General features: G+C 37.3%; 1 protein-coding gene and 1 pseudogene across 8 annotated transcripts in view; one reads left to right on the top strand and one right to left on the bottom strand.

The window, feature by feature from the left end:
• PHKB (phosphorylase kinase regulatory subunit beta) overlaps positions 1-23,663 on the bottom strand; it is a 236,567-nt gene that overhangs the window by 148,355 nt on the left and 64,549 nt on the right. For all 8 annotated transcript variants that reach the window (XM_025269801.3, XM_025269800.3, XM_025269799.3 and 5 more), the window contains one exon: positions 7,161-7,276. In XM_025269801.3, coding sequence (XP_025125586.3) covers positions 7,161-7,276 — 116 coding nt within the window. The remainder of the gene's footprint in view (positions 1-7,160; positions 7,277-23,663) is intronic.
• On the top strand, positions 578-1,466 carry LOC123330242 (annotated as a pseudogene).

The following is a 23,663-nucleotide window of genomic DNA, read 5'->3' as shown; positions in this document are numbered from 1 at the left end:
TTTGAGATTCAATTCATATTTTATAGAGGACTCATCTCTTCTCCACCTGTAATGCAGGAGACCCCAGTTTGATTCCTGGGTCAGGAAGATCCCCTGGAGAAGGGACAAGCTACCCACTCCAGTATACATGGGCTTCCTTGGTGGCTCAGACAGTAAAGAATTGGCCTGCAATGAGGGAGACCTGGGTTTGATCCCTGGCTTGGGAAGATCCCCTGGAGGAGGGCATAGGGACTAACTCCAGTATTCTTGCCTGGAGAATCCCCATGGACAGAGGAGCCTGGAGGGCTACAGTCCATAGGGTTGCAAAGAGTCAGACATGACTCAGTGACTAAGCGCAGCTCATTTTCTTCTCCAAAACAGTTTTGGCTTAAAGTGTTTAAAGTAGCCCCAAGGAGTAAAAACAGCCTTACTTAAATGAGGAAAGGAAATTTTTAAATTAAAATACTGAATTTAACGTGGAACAGCTAAAAAGACCACCTGGATATGTAACTCTGGGGATAAAGAATTAGTGTTATACTTTTTGCCTGTGGATACCACTGAGTAAGCATCGTTGACGTCTTCCCCCTCCACTGCCACCATGTCTAAGTCAAAGTCTCCCAAAGAGCCTGAACAGCTGTGGAAGCTCTTCATCAGAGGACTGAGCTTTGAAACAAATGATGAGAGTCTGAGGAGCCATTCTGAGCAATGGGGAACACTCACAGACTGTGTGGTAATAAGGAATCCAAACACCAAGTGCTCCAGAGGCTGCGGGTTTGTCACACATGCCTCTGTAGAGGAGGTGGACACAGCCATGAATGCAAGGCCACACAAGGTGGATGGAAGAGTTGTGGAACCTAAGAGATCATCTCAAGAGAAGATTCTCAAAGAGCTGGTGTCCACTTAACCGTGAAAAATATTTTTGTTGGTGGCATTAAAGACACTGAAGAACATCATCTGAGAAATTATTCACAATAGTAGAGGAAAACTGAAGTGACTGAAATCATGACTGACCGAGGCAGTGGCAGAAAGAGAGGCTTTGCTTTTGTAACCTTTGATGACCATGATTCCATAGACAATACTGTCATTCAGAAATACCACATTGTTAATGGCCACAACTGTGAAGTGAGAAAAGCTCTATCAAGGCTTGCCTAAGCAAGAGATGCTAGTGCTTCATCCAACCAAAGAGGCCAAAGTGGTCTGGAAACTTTGACGGCAGCCATGGTGGTGGTGGATATTGGTGGCCGCAGGGTGGCTATAACAGGTTTGGTAATGATAGAAGCAATTTTGGAGGTGGGGGAAGCTACAATGATTTTGGCAATTACAACAATCTATCTTCAAATTTTGGATTCATGAAAGGAGGAAACTTTGGAGGCAGAAGTTCTGGCTCCTATGGTGGTGGAGGCCAATACTTTGCCAAACCAGGAAACCAAGGTGGCTATGGCGGTTCCAGTAGCAGCAGTACCTATGACAGTGGGAGAAGGTTTTAATTACTGCCAGGAAACAGAGCTTAACAGGAAAGGAGAGCCAGAGAAGTGATAGGTTACAACAGATTTGTGAACTCAGCCAAGCACAGTGGTGGCAGGGCCTAGCTGCTACATAGAAGACATGTTTTAGACAACACTCATGTATATGAGCAAAAACCTTGAGGACTGTATTTGTGATTAATTGTGTAACAGGTTATTTTAGTTTCTGTTTTATGGAAAGTGTAAAGTATTCCAATAAAGGGTTTTAATGTAGTTTTTTTTTTTTTTTTTTTTTGCTGTTGATTGCTAAATGTAATAGTCTAATCATGATGCTGAATAAATACGTTTTTTAAAAATGTGCTGTGAAAAGTTAATCTACTCTGAAGCCATTTTGGTAAAGTATCCCAACAGTGTAAAGTCAGAATTCTTTCAGGGTGATGCCGGGTTGCACTCAAATTTATTTACAACCTGCTTTGGTAGAGAAGCTTTTGTCTTCAGAACCTTGTTGTAGTTGAACTGACAGTTACTGTGTTGTGACCTGGAGTTCACCTTTAAAAGAGTCACCCATGCAAAGTCATGGAGTTTTTTGGTTATTAATGACTGTTGGCACATCCTATGCAATATATCTACATTGAATTATGGTACCAAATAAAGTTATAGATGGGAATGAAGCTTGTGTATCACCCATTATCAGGTATAATCAATACAAAATTTAATATCTTCAAAAAAAGAATTTGTGTTATAATAAATAGGTAACTAATACATGAAGGAAAAGGAAATTAAATCAAATAATATTAATATAAGATTCTGAAATGTAAGTAAATTTATTATAAGACTTACAGAAAAAACAGAAGAAAAAAGGAGAATTTAGTGCTAGACACCCTAGGAGAAACTAAAAGAAGTATGTTGTTCAAGGAAAAGTCAGATCAACAGAAAAATCAGGAGAGCAGGGAATGGTTGCTCAGGAAACATTCAGTTACACTGAGCTTCGAGCAATGGATTCTTTTACCAAATCTTAAAGAGGACGAGGATGCTGCAAGAAATGGGTTAAATGGTTAAATGTAATGAGATCACTTTTTAGAAAAAAGTTCTGAAGCTTATCTAAGAAAGGCTAAATAATTCAAGAATTTGGACTAAAACAGATACAGGCAAACCTGGGGCTGAAAAGGGCAGATTAGGAAGCGAATGACAAAGGCATTAGGCTAAATCAAGCTTTACTGATTGCTAAGCAAAGATATCCTTGAAACTTAGCAAAATGTCACCAAGGTGGTGACACCTTGCTGTTCTTTCAAACTTTAGGAAAACTTTTTAAGACATTAAACTACAACATGATACAGTAAAAATTACCTAGAGCCAGACATCCTGGAATGGGAAGTCAAGTGAGCCTAAGCAAGCATCACTACGAACAAAGCTAGTGGAGCTGATGGAATTCCAGTGGAGCTATTTCAAACCCTGAAAGATGATGCTGTGAAAGTGCTGCACTCAATATGCCAGCAAATTTGGAAAACTCAGCAGTGGCCACAAGACTGGAAAAGGTCAGTTTTCATTCCAATCTCAAAGAAAGGCAGTGCCAAAGAATGCTCAAACTACCATACAATTGCACTCATATCACACACTAGGAAAGTAAGGCTCAAAATTCTCCAAGCCAGACTTCAGCAATACATGAACTATGAACTTCCAGATGTTCAAGCTGGTTTTAGAAAAGGCAGAGGAACCAGAGATCAAATTGCCAACATCTGCTGGATCATCGAAAAAGCAAGAGAGTTCCAGAAAAACATCTATTTCTGCTTTATTGAGTATGCCAAAGCCTTTGACTGTGTGGATCACCATAAACTGTGGAAAATTCTGAAAGAGATGGGAATAGCAGACCACCTGACCTGCCTCTTGAGAAACCTATATGCAGGTCAGGAAGCAACAGTTAGAACTGGACATGGAACAACAGACTGGTTCCAAATAGGAAAAGGAGTATGTCAAGGCTGTATATTGTCACCCTGCTTATTTAACTTCTATGCAGAGTACATCATGAGAAACGCTGGGCTGGAAGAAGCACAAGCTGGAATCAAGATTGCCAGGGAGAAATATCAATAACCTCAGATATGCAGATGACACCACCCTTATGGCAGAAAGTGAAGAGGAACTAAAGAGCCTCTTGATGAAAGTGAAAGAGGAGAGTGAAAAGTTGGCTTAAAGCTCAACATTCAGAAAAAGAAGATCATGGCATCGGGTCCCATCACTTCATGGGAAATAGATGGGGAAACAGTGGAAACAGCATCAGACTTTATTTTTGGGGGCTCCAAAATCATTGCAGATGGTGACTGCAGCCATGAAATTAAAAGACGCTTACTCCTTGGAAGAAAAGTTATGACCAACCTAGATAGCATATTCAAAAGCAGAGTCATTACTTTGCCAACAAAGGTCCGTCTAGTCAAGGCTATGGTTTTTCCAGTGGTCATGTATGGCTGTGAGAGTTGGACTGTGAAGAAAGCTGAGTGGTGAAGAATTGATGCTTTTGAACTGTGGTGTTGGAGAAGACTCTTGAGAGTCCCTTAGACTGCAAGGAGATCCAACCAGTCCATTCTGAAGGAGATCAGCCCTGGGATTTCTTTGGAAGGAATGATGCTAAAGCTGAAACTCCAGTACTTTGGCCACCTCATGCAAAGAGTTGACTCTGATACTGGGAGGGATTGGGGGCAGGAGGAGAAGGGGACGACAGAGGATGAGATGGCTGGATGGCATCACTGACTCAATGATGTGAGTCTGAGTGAACTCGGGGAGTTGGTGATGGACAGGGAGCCCTGGCGTGCTGCGATTCATGGGGTCGCAAAGAGTTGGACACGACTGAGCGACTGAACTGAATGAACAGTAAAAATAACTTTGGATTTTGAAGCCGTCCACTCGGAATCCAGTTCTGGCTCAATTACCTTTTGATTTGTATCACTTAAGGAATGGAGGGGGGAAAAAAATCACAAAGTCTTCTAAACTTTAATTTCCTCCTGTGTAAAAAGGCAGTAATGCTTCCTGCCTGGACTAAATAAAACTTACCCTGTAACTGTAGTGCCAGGGTTTAAAATCACTACAGAACCACTGGGCATGGATGCTGAAGGAGAAGCCTCTATGCTTAGAACACTATGTGCATGGGTTTTAGGGACCTAGGGGCAGTGATCATTTTTGACCAAGATGCAGTTTAGAAGGGATGCACACTGTGTGTGGCAAAGGAGGAAAGGGACATTTACCAAGTCAGTGAGCACAAGATCCTAGTGATCAAGGCAACAGATTGTGCTCTGAGTCCAGCTAAGGAGAACTGCACGGCACAGAGACAGAGATTGGCAAAGAAAGTTAGAAGGCAAAGGGCCATATGAGTACTTTTAGCAAGAATTACTATATACCATTTCAGGCTTTTCAAAATTATGAGAATAACTTAAGAATATAACAAGGATATCGCATTAAGCAGTCCTTGGATCAGACCCAACTAAGCACTAGGATCAGATAATTAACTAGGATTGGATAGTTCTAGGAAGTCTTACAGCAATAGACTAAGAGTTGGGACTTAATCCCTGCTGGTAGCAGCTCTACATTCAACTCCTGGGCATAAGCACAGAAAGATACTGGCCTCCCACCACCACTGCCAACACTACATTCCATGAGAGCCATAGGGCTCAGGTCTCCTGCAGTTTCAAACTAGATACTGTGTCAGCAGAGGTGACAGATCTGAAACAGGCCTGTGAGTATCTGAGCTAAGAAGCATTGTGAAAAAAAAAAATTTAAGTTATTTACAGCATTATACCATGGAAAATTAGAAGATGAATGTTAAATATATAAAATGCACCATCCAAAGCTAAATAGCAAACTTCATTTCCCATCCGTTTGAATAAAATTGGCCTGCTACAATTAAGGTTAATTTTGCATGCAAAAGGTAGCAAAGAACACTTAATGATTTTCCAAGACTTGAAATAAAATCCTTAATGATTCAATTTAAAGACTGGAACCTCAGTTACAGGAGAACAAGTTGGAGTCTCTCTTTTTTCACTGTTGCCGTTTGGTTAGTCCTGTCTGACTCTTTTGTGATCCCATGGACAGTAGCCTGCCAAGGGACTTCCCAATACCCTCACTTTCTAAGATTAATGGTAACTTTTACCCAAGAGTCTTTCTGAGTTTAACAGCTTTTATAAACAAAAAAAAACCGTACTCTAAATATTTTATACCGAAAATGTCAGTGGGATCACACTGGCATATATTAAATAGTTATTAAAAAGCAGAAAGGGACCTGATAAATAACTACTGAAAAGGTAAATTTTAAAAAAATTACCTTTTCCTATCTTATAAACTTTCTGTCTTGAATTTGACTGATAATTTGAAATGCTGAGAACTTACAGCTGAAATATATTTTCTTGCTGTATTTAGTATCTGCCTGAATTTAATGTCTGAATTATTTCTCTCCTTTATTGTCTTCCTTACACATTGTTACTATTCTACTCTGTATAAACATGCCTCATATGAATCATAAAACTTATAGAAAGTTGTATGTTAGTTGACCACAGTTAGATGAAAAATCCTTTTTATTTCAATCTTTGTTATTATTCTTAAATGTGTGAGTGTACTTTCATTTCAGTGTTTACTTATGCATTGTTCAAATGCTTTATAAATATCAATCATTACAACTTCATCAAGTAGAATGCATTATCATCTTCATTTTATACATGAGGAAAACTGAGGCAGAGACGTTATACAGCAAGTAATCTGGAGCAGATTTTAGTTTTCTAAATATCTTAAATCAACTTAACCTTTTTGTGTGTGATTAGTCCTTCTATTCTGGAGAAGGCAATGGCACCCCACTCCAGTACTCTTCTGGAAAATCCCATGGACAGAGGAGCCTGGTAGGCTGCAGTCCATGGGGTCGCTAGGAGTCGGACACAACTAAGCGACTTCACTTTCACTTTTCACTTTCATACATTGGAGAAGGAAATGGCAACCCACTCCAGTGTTCTTGCCTGGAGAATCCCAGGGACCGGGGAGCCTGGTGGGCTGCTGTCTATGGGGTCGCACTGAGTTGGACATGACTGAAGCGACTTAGCAGCAGCAGCAGTCCTTCTATTCAAAAAAGTATTGAGCTGCAGATTCCTCTTAACCAGTGTTTCCTAAACTGTTTCTCTACTTCATTTAAGTCTCGATGATCTAAACTGACCTACAGCTGATAACCTTTAGATTATTAAACTTTTTAGTGTGAAATGGATAGGACTAACTGAGCTACACTTTTTAGTTAAACAAAATATAAAGGGTGTGAATATGTCTTGTTGGGATAAAAATCAGCTCTATAACACAAAAAGGAATTTTAGATGTGATGCATTTACAAATGCTGTTTGGCAATTTTAATGTACTTGACCTTTTAAACAGTGTCATTTAAAAGAGGAAAAAGAAAATGACTTGGTTGAACAGAAAGGTCAAGTCTTAGACTGAATACTGATATGCATGTCCTGACACGTTGTGAAGCTGGCAAAGACACTGATATGCTCTTTTCCTGCATCTGTTAATGGGTACTGAGAGGAGACTCTTCCTTTAATTTTAAGTGAATTTCACTTGAATTATATTAATATGTAGAAAAATAGAGAGATGAAAACTACTCAGAAACCAGAGTTCCAACCTAGTTCTTTGATTTTTATTCACATTCCACACATTCAAATTAAAAATAGAAAACAAAACACTCAGAAATCTGCAAATTACCTTGAATGCAGCTCTGTGCTGCCATTATTATATTTGCTTCCTCTTTCCCAGACACCGAAGTCAGGCACCCGGTAAACTCTTTCTACACAAAATACAAGGTTCTGAATAAAAGAGACCTAAAAGAAAAAAAATGAAACACAAGGACATGTGAAATAACAGGACCTTTAGATACTGATATTTAGATAATAATACTTGGAATCTAAAATGTCAGATGTTAAATAAGTCTAAAACTTTTGAGATAAAAAGGTATTTATCAGTTCTAAAATGAGTCAATCTCATGTTAGATCAACCTAGAGTCTTGAGTCTATTACTCCTAGAATCTAATCTTCCTCCTGCCTTTCCTATATAGCTATAAATACTCATTTTCACACACTGCAAAGCTTACAGTTAGAGAGGGGCCCAACCAATAAGCTGGGAGTCACAGCTTTTATGTAAAGATTTCAGACATCTGATTAAATTTATATTTTCAATAGTAACTATGGAAAGCAAAGATTATAATCAGTTCTTACTTAATAAAAGTTTATTCATGTTAATAAAAACACTATCTTATGTGGGCTACTAGTCCTAATTACAGGGTTTTTAATTTAGTCATCATGTTTGATTCAATAGAGAAAAATGAATATGTGCACCTGCCTACCCTTTATCTCATTATCCCTTTTAAGTGGCAATACATATTCCTCCACCTCCACCCTACACACCTAATAAATAACATGTATGTACTTTTAAGAATGACACGATAATAACACTAAAAACCAAGGTAAGGTTCCATCAGCAGACTAAAAATGACAAATTATAGGAAGAGAGAAAGCAGTAGGAAAGAACTGATTGAGAAATCAGAGCAGAGGAAAGAAAACATAGCCTCTTAAAATGATTCTCCCCTGTCTCTAAGTCTCTAAGCCCAGAGTCAACAAATACATTGATCAAGAGTAGATTAGGAAGCAGTCTAACCTAGATCCTCTCACAAGTGAATGGCTGAGGCAGCTGAATCCATGACCTTTTCATTCTCAATCCCAACATAGAGGTATCTGCCCTCAGAGCCTAGAACGGCTCACACGTTTCAGTGAAGGAGAAAGCAACGAGGGTGTTGGGGCCTCACAGAAACATAACAGAGCCATCTAGGTTTCAGAAAACACACATCTATCCCATCACTTCTCTATCAAAGAATGGAGCATTACACGCCTCCAGTAAACTTTTTCTTACTTCAAATATTGGGGAGGGTCTTCCCAGCTTTCCCAGTTTCTTGTTACCTTACCTATTTCCCTGAGGTAATAAAAAACTTGGTGTACTTTCCTAAAACCAGGTGTCTTCAGTTTTTCCCTGGTCTTTAGAGTTATTCAGATTCTATAAAACTTATAGGAAATACTTTATACTTGTCAGGTCCCCAGGTTAAAAGCTTTGAAACCATCTAAATCCTCCTTCCTCTGATGACAAATTTCTCAAGTATATAGTCCATATACCTGCTTCTTCCCCATCTTAGGAGGATGTCAGCACCAAGACTGGAGAGACCCAGAAGCAAAAACAGGTAATCATGGTTTCCTAGAGCAGAGACTCAAGAGCAGAAACTGCTAAGGAGTTAGTGCTGGGGTATTAAAACCTGTACTGTAATCGATGAATTGCTAGAAGCTCACTTAAAAACTCGTGAAAGTTAAAAAACGCCCAGGGGATCCAGTTTTAAGGGGGGGTCCCCACAATACTGTGAGGTTTACCTCCAAGAGCTCAATCAAGTTCCCATAGAAAATATCCTAGAAAAATCCCCTCTGGTTTGCAGCAAGGAGAGAGGATAAGGAACAATTCTGAAATACACCAAAACATTCTGTTTTTCTTAAGACAGTCTTTGCTCAGGGGAAACCTGTTAACCAAAGCCAGACCTGCTGGGCTATGAACCCTCCTGGGGTTATTACATAAATAAGGTACCCTATAACCTTTTCAAAACACACAAAAATTGATATCTAAAACTTATTTGGTCTTAAACCTTTCTTCAGATAAGGAATTATGGACCAGCATAACTTTTATGAACTCAGAAATAAATATTTCTTGTACTTCACACACATGTAATACTGTGCTTTAGTAAAGACTGGATACTTAGAGGAAATAAGCAATGGCTAGAACATGAAAATAAAGATCACAACCATTTCCAAGTGAGGGTATTTTATGTACTAATTTCAATTCTGACTCTAGTTTATGTACCTAATGTTGCTAGTCCTTTGCTCTGTCTTCACACCAATTTCTAATTTGTGCTACCTTGCTTTGAAGGCATATATCTTTTGGATACTTTTGGGGAAAAAAAACTGTAGAGAAAGATTTCTAATCTGAAACACATGTTTTCTGTGGTATTTTCTGAATGTGTTTAGTTTATGTATAAAATAATAAATCAAATATCTGAAATAGTTTCAAAACAGATCTAAATGTCACTGAAATGTAATTACATTTGGGAGATAGTGAACTGGTGTAATGATGTGTTAACAGAAAATTCTGAATGGACTTCATAAAACTTAAGGTATATGCAGTAAAAAAAAGTAACAAATTAGCAATTAAGATGGTCTCAAATTGATTACGCATTTCATCTATGTGAGCATGACTGTGTTGCTTATGGCCACCAAAAAATTTTAAACCTTATAAACCACAGGATAGTGGGGCAGTTAGTTCCACAGTGGCATTTATGGACCAAGGTTTCTTCCACCATTTACTCTATAATTCTCTGGGGGTTTTCTGAGGATGAGGGAAGGAGCAGGCAAAAGAAAATTTACTTTTATCTACTATCCACACCAATTCATGTTTTCCTCAATTCACGTTATCAGTCAAAATTTCTTCAAATACTGCCTTTCCTCAATTCTCTCTATCCTTTTCATCCTTGGACCTCATTCTATCAATTATTCTCAAACTTTCTTTCATATTTGCTATCTTTTGACATTCTGGATAATTTCCCAAGAATTATTTTCCAGTACATAAATCTTTTCTTCAACAATGTCCAATCTACTCTTTAATATGTTCATTAATGTTTTAGTTGCTCATATTTATCATTTCTAAAAATACTATTTCTCCCTAGTATATTTTTTATTCCAGCACTTCACCCAGCTAATTCATACTATATTTAAATATCAATCTCAATGAGGATATTTCCTGGAAGAAAAAAACCTCCTTGATTCCCTAAGTCTGGATGAAATGTCTATCTTATTCATCATTTTACCCTAGCATCTATCATTGTTTCTTATACATAGAGGTTCTTCATGAAATATTTTAACAAAATTGGCATATAATTTACACATCTGTAAACACTGACAGAAAAGCCACTGATGAGTTATTCTTGTAATGATGTTATACTATTACAAGTTATAACTGCAGGCACATCCAGTTCTAAAGACCTTTCATCCAGAGATTTCAAAGAAAAGATTATTTACGTCATCCTAGTAAATATACTCGGAGAAGGCAATGGCACCCCACTCCAGTACCCTTGCCTGGAAAGTCCCATGGACGGAGGAGCCTGGTAGGCTGCAGTCCATGGGGTCGCTAAGAGTCGGACACGACTGAGCGACTTCACTTTCACTTTTCACTTTCATGCATTGGAGAAGGAAATGGCAACCCACTCCAGTGTTCTTGCCTGGAGAATCCCAGGGACAGCGGAGCCTGGTGGGCTTCCGTCTATGGGGTCGCACAGAGTCAGACACGACTGAAGCAACTTAGCAGCAGCAGCAGCAGTAAATATACTAGCAGGCTGCTTGGCTCAGATGGTAAAGAATCTGTCTGCAATGCAGGAGACCTGGGTTCAATCCCTGGGTTGGGAAGATCCCCTGGAGAAGGGAGAAGACTACCCACTCCATCATTCTTACATGGACAATTCCATGGACAGAGGAGCCTGGTGGGCTACAGTCCATGGGGTCACAAAGAGTTGGACATGACTGAGCAATTAACACCTTCACTTTTAGCAAATATACTGAAATAAATTACATAATCTATGCCAGTCCAGAATACTGCAACCAACTGAAAAATAATAGCCATTTTACAATACTGTTATAAACCAAATAATACAACTTGATTTAAAATACCCATAAAGGCCTTTACTAATTTTTAAGTGAGCAAAGTAGAATTCTCATGATACACTAAGCAGAAAAATACTCAACTCTTAAGATAACCCAGGCAGGCAATGTGGAGACACTGAATAAAAATAAAGGTATTTCAGAACTGGAAACCAATATCCTCAAAGAATGTTACTCACAAATCAAATACCTGAATGCAAAATTTAGCACCTCATCATTAGCGACTTCATTCCCACCGTAATTGAGAATCTGTGGCTAATAGTAACAGAATCAAAACATACTAACGTTGTAGAACTATGATTAAGGAACAAAAGAGATAACAGGTTACTGCAAAGGTTATTCTGTCACACTGTGGAATATTAATGGCACTTTTCTGTTTAACTCTTAATGAGAAATATAGGAAGATTATATATCCTAAAGTGAAAGTAAAGTCACTAAGTCATGTCCAGCATCTTGCAAACAAATGAACCGTAGCCCGCCAAGCTCCTCCATCCATGGGATTTTCCAGGCAAGAATAGTGAAGTGGGTTGCCATTTCCTTCTCCAGGGGATCTTCCTGACCCAGGGAAGATCCTTATGTATCTTAAGTAGCAGTTAATTACATGGAAAAGGAACTGTTCAAAATTTTAGTTACTTTCTCATGGAAACTTACGTTACCATATGTAAAATAGATAGCTAACGGGAAATTGATATATGTCTCAGGAAACTCAAACAGAGGCTCTATATCAATCTAAAGAGGTGGCATGGGGAAGGAGATGGGAGGGAGGTTCAAGAGGGAGGGGATATATGTATACCTGTGGCTGATTTATTCTGACAGAAAACAAAATTCTGTAAAGCAATTATCCTTCAATTAAAAAATAAATATTTTTTTAAAAGAAGAAAATAAAGGAAAAAAATTTATACTTTCAGAAGTTCTTGCTTTCTGCTTACAGTGTTGCTGTCGTTCGGTTGCATAGTCGTGTCTCTTTGTGACTCCATAGACTGCAGCACACAGGCCTCCCTGTCCTTCACCATCTCCTGGAGCTTGCTCAAACTCATGTTTACTGAGTCTGTGATGCCATCCAACCATCTCAGCCTCTGTCATCCCCTTCTCCTCCTGCTTTCAATCTTTCCCAGGATTAGAGTCTTTTCCAGTGAACTGGCTCTTCACATCAGATAGCCAAAGAATTGGAGCTTCAGTCAGCATCAGTCCTTCCAGTCAATATTCAGGATTGATGTCCATCCTTTGATCTCCTTATAGTGAAGGGACTCTCAAGAGTCTTTTCCAACACCACAGTTTAAAAGCATCAATTCTTCAGCACTCAGCTTTCTTTATGGTCCAACTCTCACATCTATACATGACTACTGGAAAAACCACAGCTTTGACTATACAGACCTTTGTGAGCAAAATGATGTCTCTGCTTTTTAACACACTGTCTAGGTCTGTCATAGCTTTTCTTCCAAGGACCAAGTATCTTTTAATTTCAAGGCTGCAGTCACCGTCCATTTTGCAGTCACCAGTGATTTTGGAGCCCAAGAAAATAAAGTCTGTCACTGCTTCCACTTTTTCCTCTTCTATTTGCCATAAACTGATGTGACTGGAAGGCATGGTCTTAGTTTTTTGAATGTTGAGTTTTAAGCCAGCTTCCTCACTCTCTTCTTTCACCTTCATCAAGAGGTTCTTTAATTTCTCTTTGCTTTCTGTCATAAGGATGGTTATCATCTTCATATCTGAGGTTACTGATATTTCTCCTGGAAACCTTGATTCTAGCTTGTGCTTCATCCAGCCCAGCATTTTGCACGATGTACTCTGCATATAAGTTAAATAAGCAGAGTGACAATATACAGCCTTGATGTACTTCTTTCCCAATTTGGAACCAGTCCACTGTTCCATGTGCGGTTCTAACTGTTGTTTCTTGACCTACATACAGGTTTCTCAGGATACAGGTAAGGTGGTCTGTTATTCTCATCCCTTTAAGAATTTTCCAGTTTGTTGTGATGCACACAGTCAAAGGTTTTGCCGTAGTCAACGAAGCAAAAGTAGATGCTTTTCTGGAATTCTCTTGCTTTTTCTATGATCCAACAGATGTTTACAATTTGATATCTTGTTCCTCTGCCTTTTCTAAATCCAGCTTGTACATCTGGAAGTTCTTGGTTCATGTACTCTTGAAGCTTAGCTTGGAGGATTTTGAGCATTACTTTGCTAGCATGTGAAATCATTGCAATTGTGCAGTAATTTGAATATTCTTTGGCATGGCCATTCTTTGGCATTGCCCTTCTTATTTCAGATTATTACAGTAATTTGGACTAATTATGAAAGTTAAATTTTATGCTATAATTCAAAAATGATCACTCAAAATGTGCTTTACAGCAAAACACAACAATATATTTTTTTTCATTTCACCAATATGAATAAATTCTACTTCACAAGAAGTCATTTTACTGTTCAAAAGAAATCTTTTCTAAAATGGATACTTTCCAAGGAAGCAAGACATTCCTTATATGTAATTCTAAAGTAATTGTAATACTGTTTAACAGATTAAATATATTATTATAAAAATTATTGATATTATATTCCTTTCTTATAACACTTCAAATAAAGAAGTAAATTCATATTAAGCAATGACCATTTTCTGAATTTTAGATAACTTGTATTTTCCAGTAATAAGTAAAGAGGCCATTCCAGCTTGTTGTTGTTGTTGATTTGCTAAGTCATGTCCAATTCTTTGTGACCCCATGAGCTGGAGCGCACCATGCTCCCCTGTCCTTCACCATCTTCCAGAGTCCTGCTTACTATGTCTCATAAAACTGTCATTTGAAAAACTTTATCAGCTTTACTACAGTAACAATTAGCATTTGTGAGCATGTCTGACGGTGACTCTATTTTTCATTTGGGTAAGAAATCTACACCAATATACTATAGTATAGTATATTGTATATAGTATACAACAATATACTATAGTCACCAATATAATATATATATACTATCATATATACTATATGAATAATATATATATTCAAGATATACTATCTTGAATTGAGAGGCTATCACAATAACAATTAAAAATCCATTTTAGTCCTATGACTACCATTTAAATATCCCATCTCTTCTATATCCTATCAAAACCACACAAGCGGGACTTCTCTGGTGGTCCAGTGGTTAGGAATCCACCTGCCAGTGCAGGAGCCACAGGCTCTATCCCTGGTCTAGAAGGATGCCATGTGTCCTGGGGATATTAAACCTATGCTTCACAACTACTGAAGCCCATGTGCCCCAGAATCCGTGTGTCACAGCTACTGTGTCCACACCGAGAGCCTGTGTTCCCCAACCAGAGAAGTCACTGCAATGAGAAGCCCATGGACCACAGTGAAGAGTAGCCTGCTGCAACCAAAGAAAACCCACGCGCAACAACGAAGACCCAGCACAGCCAAAAAGAAAGTTTAAAAACAAAAATTTATTAATTAATTAACTTAATGGAAAACACTTAAAAACCAAAACTAGCAAACAAAATTCAATTTTAAAAATTTCAGAAGATAAATATGAACCAGAAACAAATTTTTATGTGTGGGAAACATTTTTTATTTGATCAATAAACTGTTATTTTTAACAATTCAGAGAGTGGCTTAGAAAAGAGATCAAGAGATCATCTATACCAAATATGTCTTTTTGGGTATGTCCATTTTTAGCAATTATCGGAAATCATTTATATTAATAAAAGATCTGCAAGGCCCTCTTTTCCAAATACTAAATAAAAATATCTGAATCCTCTCCAATGCCTGTAAATTCAACTTAGATCACAGCAACCCAAACTAGGTACAGTACTTCAAAAAAGGTTTACCCATCTGTGAGTAATAAATTGCATATTAAATAACAAGTAACAATAATAAATCATAATAAAAGATCATAACAGATACCTCTAAAATAACACTTTAATACAGTCTAAATTATATATACATAAGAATCACCAAGAGAGAGATGGATTATCATTTGAGGTATGAATAATGTGAAAGTTTTGAGAGAGAAAGAGAGCATGGGATGGGAGTGATATGTGGCACACTGAATGGTAGCACTGAGTTTGAGTTAAGACAGTGAATTTGACTGGACTAGTCTTCTAGAGGACAATCTTCCATCAACAGGTCAACATTTTGTCTATTTTAAAATATCTGTATTTATCAGTGACTAAGTGACTAAACTGAACTGACTGACTGATCAATCTATATGTTGGTGTGTATATGGTTGGCTTGTTGTTCAGTCACTAAGTTGTGTCCAACTCTTTGCGACCCCATGGGCTGTAGCACACCAGGCTTCCCTATCCTCTACTATCTCCCGGAGTTTGATCAAGTTCATGTCCATTGAGTCAGTGATGCTATCTAACCAACTCATCCTCTGCTGCCCTCTTCTCCTTTTGCCCTCAATCCTTCCCACCATCAGGGTCTTTCCCAATGAGTCAGCTCTTTGCATCCGGTGGCCAAAGTATTGGAGCTTCACCTTTAGCATCATTCCTGCCAATGAATAGTTAGGAGATTTAGTTGATTTCCTTTAGGAGTGACTAGGTTGATCTTCCTGCTATACAAGGGACTCTTCTGAGTCTTTTCCAGCACAGCAGCTCAAAAGCATCAATTCATCTGTGCTCAGTCTTTTTTATGGTTCAACTTTCACATCTGTACATGACTACTGGATAAACTATAGCTTTGAATATACAGACTTTTGTCAGCAAAGTGTTATTTTTGCTTTTTAATATACTGTCTAGGTTTGTCAAAGCTATCATTGGCTTAGGAGGCATTAAATCTCTTTAAGACATGACCACTACCACAACAAAACAAAATGAGGTAAAACAGACTTTCTTTAATCAAGAAAAACTGAGTTTTGGGGTGAGAGAAAAGGGTAAGAGAGTATCTCAAGCAAAGTAATTTCCTGATTCTTATACGCTTACACTGTGAAAACTCAACACACTGTAAATGGACAAGCAAAGAAAGCAAACTACCATGTACAATAAATAAGGTGGCCGTTAGCCACAGGTGGCTGACTGCCATCAACTAGTTCCAATTGAGACGAACTTTTAGGGTAAAAATTTTGAAGATCTACCACAACATAAAGAATATATAAAATATATCATTAATCTTTTCTATTTATTACACATTAAAATAATGATATCATAGATATATTGCATTAAATATATTATTGAAACAAATTTCATCTGTTACTTTGATTTTAGCTACTAAAAATATTTAATTACATATGTGGCTCACATTCTGTTTCGATTGGAGAGCACAACTATACAGACTGGAAAAAGAAATAAATGCTTTCCCCATCTGCCTGCTCAGCTGGAGGTGGCCTTACAATAGCTCTGACCAACAGGCGTAAGTTGATGTCTCTTGGGGACTTTTGGAAGGCTTTTGATGTTTCTGACAAAAATGGCTACTTCTGATTAAAAGTAGCTAATACATCAATTTTATCAACCTTCCCCCCTGCTTTCTGCCATGATGCCAGTAGTTAGAGGAGTCATTCTGAGATGATGAAGAGAAGAGAAACTAATGGACCAAGGAGCTAACCATTTCCAACACTGCATCATATGAGAAAAACAAGCACCTTTCATTTAAGCCACTGTAATCCCCAACAGACATAGGATGAAACAGTCTACTATTTTATAATGAACTATGATATTAGAAGGGCCAAGATGAAAGAAAAATTTCAGATATTTGTATGACAAGCTTCATTAAATATGACAACCTTAAATTTATTCAATAACAGCCATATAGCCAAAAAAATTAAAAGAGCATTTCTATGTAATCACTTCATAGTTTTGTGTTAGTTTTTTTAAAAAGTCAAAGACACTAATTTGGACATAACCAAAAATTCATTGATTGTGAAATCAGTGAAGTGACAAGCAATATCAAGGTAATAGCTTAATTCTAAGAACTTCTCAAATATACCATTAAAAATGAGTATAAATATTCAGCAAAACAAACTATATACCAATACTACTGTTATAAAAGACACAATGCCTAAGCAAAGTCCTGGCTTACAATAGGTGTTCACTCAATATTTGAGAATGAGTGAACAGTAGGCATTTAGTCACACATTTCTGATACATGGTACAGAATCTCAGACGGCCACTAAATGTGCTGTTTACAGATGTTTAAATGTGATAAAATGTTTGCAGAATATTTAAGCTTCTTTTTTAAAAAACTGAGGTATAATTGATGCAATGATATTATAGATATACAATTAAGTTATTTTTTATTGCAGTTAAAAAAATACATTAGGGTTAACTGAGTTTATAGAAAGAGTAAACTGCAGGATAAAAAGCTGTTGGGGGTGATGAGGTATGAATAGAAAGTTACATTAAAAATAATCACAAATGGGAATTCAATTCAGAGAAAAGCAAAGATCTCAGAAAAACTAGTCATCCATAAAAGCAATAGGAATACTGACAAAAATGATACAAATCAACTTTTCCAGAACTCTGAAACTTAAACAAGAGCTTGTAACAATGCAAGGAGCATTAAACAAAGAAAAATGACTGAAGTCTCATGTAAGTAGACTAAGCATAGGAATGTATTGAATTGCTCTATTTTCTGTTCCCTCTCCCATGCTTTATTGTAGCCTCATAGTAGTTATGAAAATTAGCAGACTAAAGCCACCAGAAGGAACAAAAAAGGTTTGGAACTCACCCAAATCACTGCCTTGGTAAACTGTCACTATTTGAAGAGTCTGACAGCTTCCTGGATACATTCACTCAGAGAGGTTTTCTTTAAATGATCTGACCTGGAGCTTGTACAATGCATACAGCCTTTCCCCTAGGCATATATTACATAGCTGCCTAGGCATAATGAGTGCAACTATTTAATATTTAAACTATCTAAAAATTTTCTTTTTAAAAGATGGGCCATGAGAAGTCCATAGTGGGCTGTGTAAATCTCCAGTATATTCCGGGAAGCCATAAGGATATGCACGTGTGTACAGCTGTGCTTCCCTGGCAGCTTATCTGGTAAAGAATCTACCTGCAATGCAGGAGACCCCAGTCCAACTCCTGGGTCAGGAAGATCCCCTGGAGGAAGGCATGGCATTCCACTCCAGTATTCTTGCCTGGAGAATTCAATGGACAGAGAGGAGCCTGGTGGGCTACAGTCCATGGGGTCAACAAAGAGTCGGACATGAATGAGCGACTAAGCACAGCACACAGTTGTGCTTAGAATTAGAAAAGACCTGAGACATAATCTCACACCTCCATCTTAATTTAAAGCTTTGCAAAAGTAGGAAGCAAAGGTTAAAGGAGAGTTACATACATCTACAAAGAACTAAAGATGATTTGGTGAGAACAACATCTCACTAATAGGGAGAATCAGTAAAGATGTACAAATTACAGTAAGGAACCAAAATTTAAAAAAATGAGTTGAAAAGGTTAATAAGAATTGTATTCAATAATTATATCAAATTATTGAATTCAATAATTATACTAAAATCACTCCAAATTATTCTTGAGTTACCATGGAATGAAATTACAAATCAATAACAGAAGAAAATTTGGAAAATTCACCAATATATGAAAATGAAACAATAGCCTGCTAAACAACCAAGAGGTCAAAGAAGACATCACAAGGGAAATTAGAAAATATATTGAGATGAATGAACATAAAACTGTAATATAACAAAAATAATGGGATGCAGCTGAGCAGGCTGAAGAGGGAAATTTATAACCACAAATGTCTGTATCTGAAAAGCAGAATGATCTCAAATCAATAACCTAATCTTCTACCTTAAGAAGCTAGAAAAATAAAAGCAAAATAAACACCTTCAAACCAGAAGAAAGGAAATAATAAGGACCACAGAGGAAATAAATAAAATAGAAAATAGAAAAACAGTAAATCAGTAAAACCAAAAGTTGATTCTTAGAAAACATCAATAAAACTGATAAATCTTTAACCAAACTGACCAAGTAAAAGAGGAGCTATGATTTAAATTACTAAACTAAGGAATGAAAGAGGAGATATTAAAGCCAACTTTGGAGGGAAAAAAAGGATTCATAACCTAGATGAAATGGACAAAGTCCTGGAAAGACGCAAACTACCAACACTGACTCAAAAAAAAAAAAAAAAAATCTGAATAGACACTGAAACAATAATCAAAAATCCTCACAGCAAGGAAACCCAAACCCAGTCAACTTCAGGCTTCACGGTGGCTCAGATGGTAAAGAATCTGCCTGCAATGCATGAGACCTGGGTTTGATCCCTAGCTCAGGAAGATCCCTTGGAGGAGGAAATGACAATCGACTACAATATTCTTACCTGGGAAATAACACTGGCAGAGGAACCTCAGAGGCTACAGTCCAGGAGGTTGCAAAAGAGTCAGACACAAATTAGTGACTAAACAACAATAGCCAACTTCATCAATGAATTCTACCAAATGTTTAAACAAGAATACAAATCCTTCACAAAATCTTCTAAGAAAGAGGAAGAAATGCTTCCTAACCAATTGAATGAGGACTTTATTAAACTAATACCAAAGTCAAAGATGTTATACAAAGAAACAAAAACAACAAAATATACACCAATATCCATTAAGAGCACTGATGTGAAAATCCCCAACAAAAACTAGAAAATGGAATGAAGCAATATAAAAAAATTATCTTACATGACAAAGCAATATTTACCCACCACATATTTTAGGTTGATTTAAAATAAGAGAATTTGGATTACAGTCAATAAGAACATATAAATGATGAATGTGAAGATAAAAAAGCAAAAAAATTCCAAATCAAAGTTCAGTTCAGTCACTCAGTCGTATCCAACTCTTTGCAACCCCATGGACGCCAGGCCTCCCTGTCCATCACCAACTCCTGGAGTTTGCTCAAACTTATGTCCATTGAGTCAGTGATGCCATCCAGCCATCTCAGCCTCTGCCATCCCCTTCTTCTGCCTTCAATCTTTCCCAGCATCAGAGTCTTTTCCAAGGAGTCAGTTCTTTGCATCAGGTGGCCAAAGTATTGGAGTTTCAGCTTCACCATCAGTCCTTCCAGTGAATATTCAGGACTGATTTCCTTTAGGATTGACTGGTTTGATCTCCTTGCACTCCAAAGGACTCGCAAAAGTCTTTTCCAACACCACAGTTCAAAAGCATCAATTCTTCATAATTCAGCTTTCTTTATAGTCCAACTCTCACATCCATACATGACTACTGGAAAAACCACAGCTTGGACTAGACAGACCTTTATTGGCAAAGCAAAGTCTCTGCTTTTTAATACACTGTCTAGATTTGTCATAGCTTTTCTCCCAAGGAGCAAGCGTCTTTTAATTTCATGGCTGCAGCCACCATCTGCAGTGATTTTAGAGCCCAAGAAAACAAAGTCTCTCACTGTTTCCACTGTTTCCCTATCTATTTCCCATGAAGTGATGGGACCAGATGCCATGATCGTAGTTTTTTGAATGTTGAGTTTTAAGCCAGCTTTTTCACTTTCCTCTTTCACTTTCAGCAAGAGGTTCTTTGGTTCTTCTTCACTTTCTGCCATAAGGGTGGTGTCATCTGTGTATCTGAGTTTATTGGTATTTCTCCCGGCAATCTTGATTCCAGCTCGTGCTTCATCCAGCTCGGAATTTCGCATGATGTACTCTGTGTATAAATTAAAAAAGCAGTGTGACAAAATACAGTCTTGACATACTCCTTTCCCAATTTGGAACCAGTCTGTTGTTTCATGTCCGGTTCCAACTGTTGCTTCTTGACCAGAATACAGATTTTTCAGAAGACAGGTAAGGTGGTCTGGTACTCCCATGTCTTTAAGAATTTTCCACAGTTTGTTGTGATCCACACAGTCAAAGGCTTTGGTGTAGTCAATAAACCAGAAGTAGATGTTTTTCTGGAACTCTCTTGCTTCTTCTGTAATCCAACGGATGTGGGCAATTTGATCTATGGTTCCTCTGCCTTTTCTAAATCCAGCTTGAATATCTGGAAGTTCTCAATTCACGTACTATTGAAGCCTCACTTCGAGAATTTTGAGCATTACTTTGCTAGTGTATGAGAAGAGTGCAATTGTGTGGTAGTTTGAACATTCTTTGGTTTGAACATATTTATAAAAATAGTAAAAGGGATAAGGAAAAGGACAGAAAAAAAGAGATAAAAAGATTTCGGACAAAGTGTAAAGGTTGAATATACAAGTAGCTTGGTAAAAGAAAAAAAAAATGCAGCACAAACAATATTTCAGTAGACCCTAGGTGAGAACTTCCCAAATCTTATCAAAGATATTAAACTAGAATATTTGAAAACTTCCACATGCCCCATGGAGGATAAATACAAAGAAGAGCACAGCTAGCACATATTAGTGAAACTAATAAAAATCAAATACAAATTTTAAAGCAGCCCGAGTAGACAATATTTTCATAGAAACAATGGAATTCAAGCTGATTTATTAACAAAAACAATGGAAGCCTAACAACGACATATTTAAAGTGTTGAAAGAAAATAACTGTCAACCTAAAATATATTTCAAAATTAAAATGGAAACAAAGATATTAAAAATAAAATAAGGAATGGACAATGATCCCAGACAGAATATCCCAGGAAAGAAAGGTGATTGTCATAATGGTACCTGGGTAGGTATATGTACAGTTGTAAAGGGTCTGTCTGCAATGCGGGAGACCTGGGTTCAATCCCTGGGTTAGGAATATCCCCTGGAGAAGGAATTGGCAACCCACCCCAGTATTCTTGCCTGGAGAATCCCATGGACAGAGGAGTCTGATAGGCTAACAGACCATGGGGGTCACAAAGAGTCGGACACAATTGAATGACTAACACACAGGTATATGTATATGAATGAATATACAGTTCAATATTGATGTAAACATCAATAATATTGAGATTCTGTTCAGTTTAAAAATACATGTAGTGTTAAAATAAATGCAAACAAAACCACAATAGTAGGTAATAAGTAGGTATGTAGAGCTAAAATGTGGTAAGGTTCTTAAATCATCTGTAAAGCAGAAAGCTAAGAAGAACTAAAGAGCCTCTTGATGAAACTGAAAGTGGAGAGTGAAAAAAGTTGGCTTAAAACTCAGTATTCAGAAAACTAAGATCATGGCATCTGGTCCCATCACTTCATGGCAAATAGATGGGGAAACAATAGAAACAGTGAGAGACTTTCTTTTTGGGGGCTCCAAAATCACTGCAGATGGTGACTGCAGCCATGAAATTAAAAGACGCTTGCCTCCTTGGAAGAAAAGCTATGACAAACTTAACAGTGTATTAAAAAGCAGAGACATTGCTTTGCCAACAAATGTCCATCTAGTCAAAGTTATAGTTTTTCCAGTAATCATGAATGGATGTGAGAGTTGGACTATAAAGAAAATTGAGTGCCAAAGAATTGATGCTTTTGAACTGTGGTGTTGGAGAAGACTCTTGACAGTCCCTTGGGTCGCAAAGAGATCAAACCAGTCCATCTGAAAGGAAATCAGTCCTGAATATTCACTGGGAGGACTGAGGGTTAAGCTGAAACTCCAATACTTTGGCCACCTGATGCAAAGAACTGACTCCTTGGAAAAGACCCTGATGCTGGGAAAGACTGAAGGCACAAGGAGAAGGGGACAAGAGAGGATGAGAAGGTTGGATGGCATCACGGACTCTACAGACAAGTTTGAGTAAGATCCAGGAGTTGGTGATGGACAGGGAAGCCTGGCGTGCTGCAGTCCATGGGGTTGCAAAGAGCTGGACACGACTGAGCAACTGAACTGAATTGAAAGCAGTGAAAGTATAAATTTGAGTAGACTCTGAAGTTGCTGACCTTTCTAAAGTAGCCACTAGAAAATAATATAAGAACTGGTATAACAACAAATTTAATATATCAAAAAAAAAATGTAAGAAGGAAAAAAGGGTACAAAAAATAGATAAGGCCAATAACAAACAGAAAGATAAAAGACTTAAACCAAGATATATCAATATTTACATTAAATGTATATGAACTAAGTACTCCAATTAAAAGAAAAAGATTGCCAGACTAGATTTAAAAAATAATAACTATATGATGCTTACAAAAGATACCAGATACAAATAAGAACACAGTTTTAAAATAAATGAAAGTTTTAGAAATGCCATACAAACACTAATGAAAAGAAACTGGTCTCTCAAGATAAATTTTAACAAAGAAATTTAATAGGAGTTAAAATGGGATATTTCCAACTAAAAAGTACAATAATCTCAAATCACATGCCTGTAATTTTATAAAAACAAATACACATACATATGTGTGTATATATTTATACATACATATAGATACACACATACATACTCATGTACAAGTACACACACATACATACATACTAATAAATCAGAAAATTACAGAACTAAATGGAGAAAAATAAATTCAGAATCACATTTGCAAACTTAATGAACATATCAGACAAAAAACGTACAACATATAAAAGATGAGATGAGCATAACTAACGCAGTTTACCTAAGAAATGTATAAAGCAATTTAAACCTAATGGCATTTTTGCCATGTTTC

Source organism: Bubalus bubalis, chromosome 18 (assembly GCF_019923935.1).
Source record: "Bubalus bubalis isolate 160015118507 breed Murrah chromosome 18, NDDB_SH_1, whole genome shotgun sequence".
Taxonomy (NCBI): Eukaryota; Metazoa; Chordata; class Mammalia; order Artiodactyla; family Bovidae; genus Bubalus; species Bubalus bubalis.
Note: the sequence above shows the minus strand (reverse complement) of the source record. Positions and strands in the feature narration are given on the sequence as shown.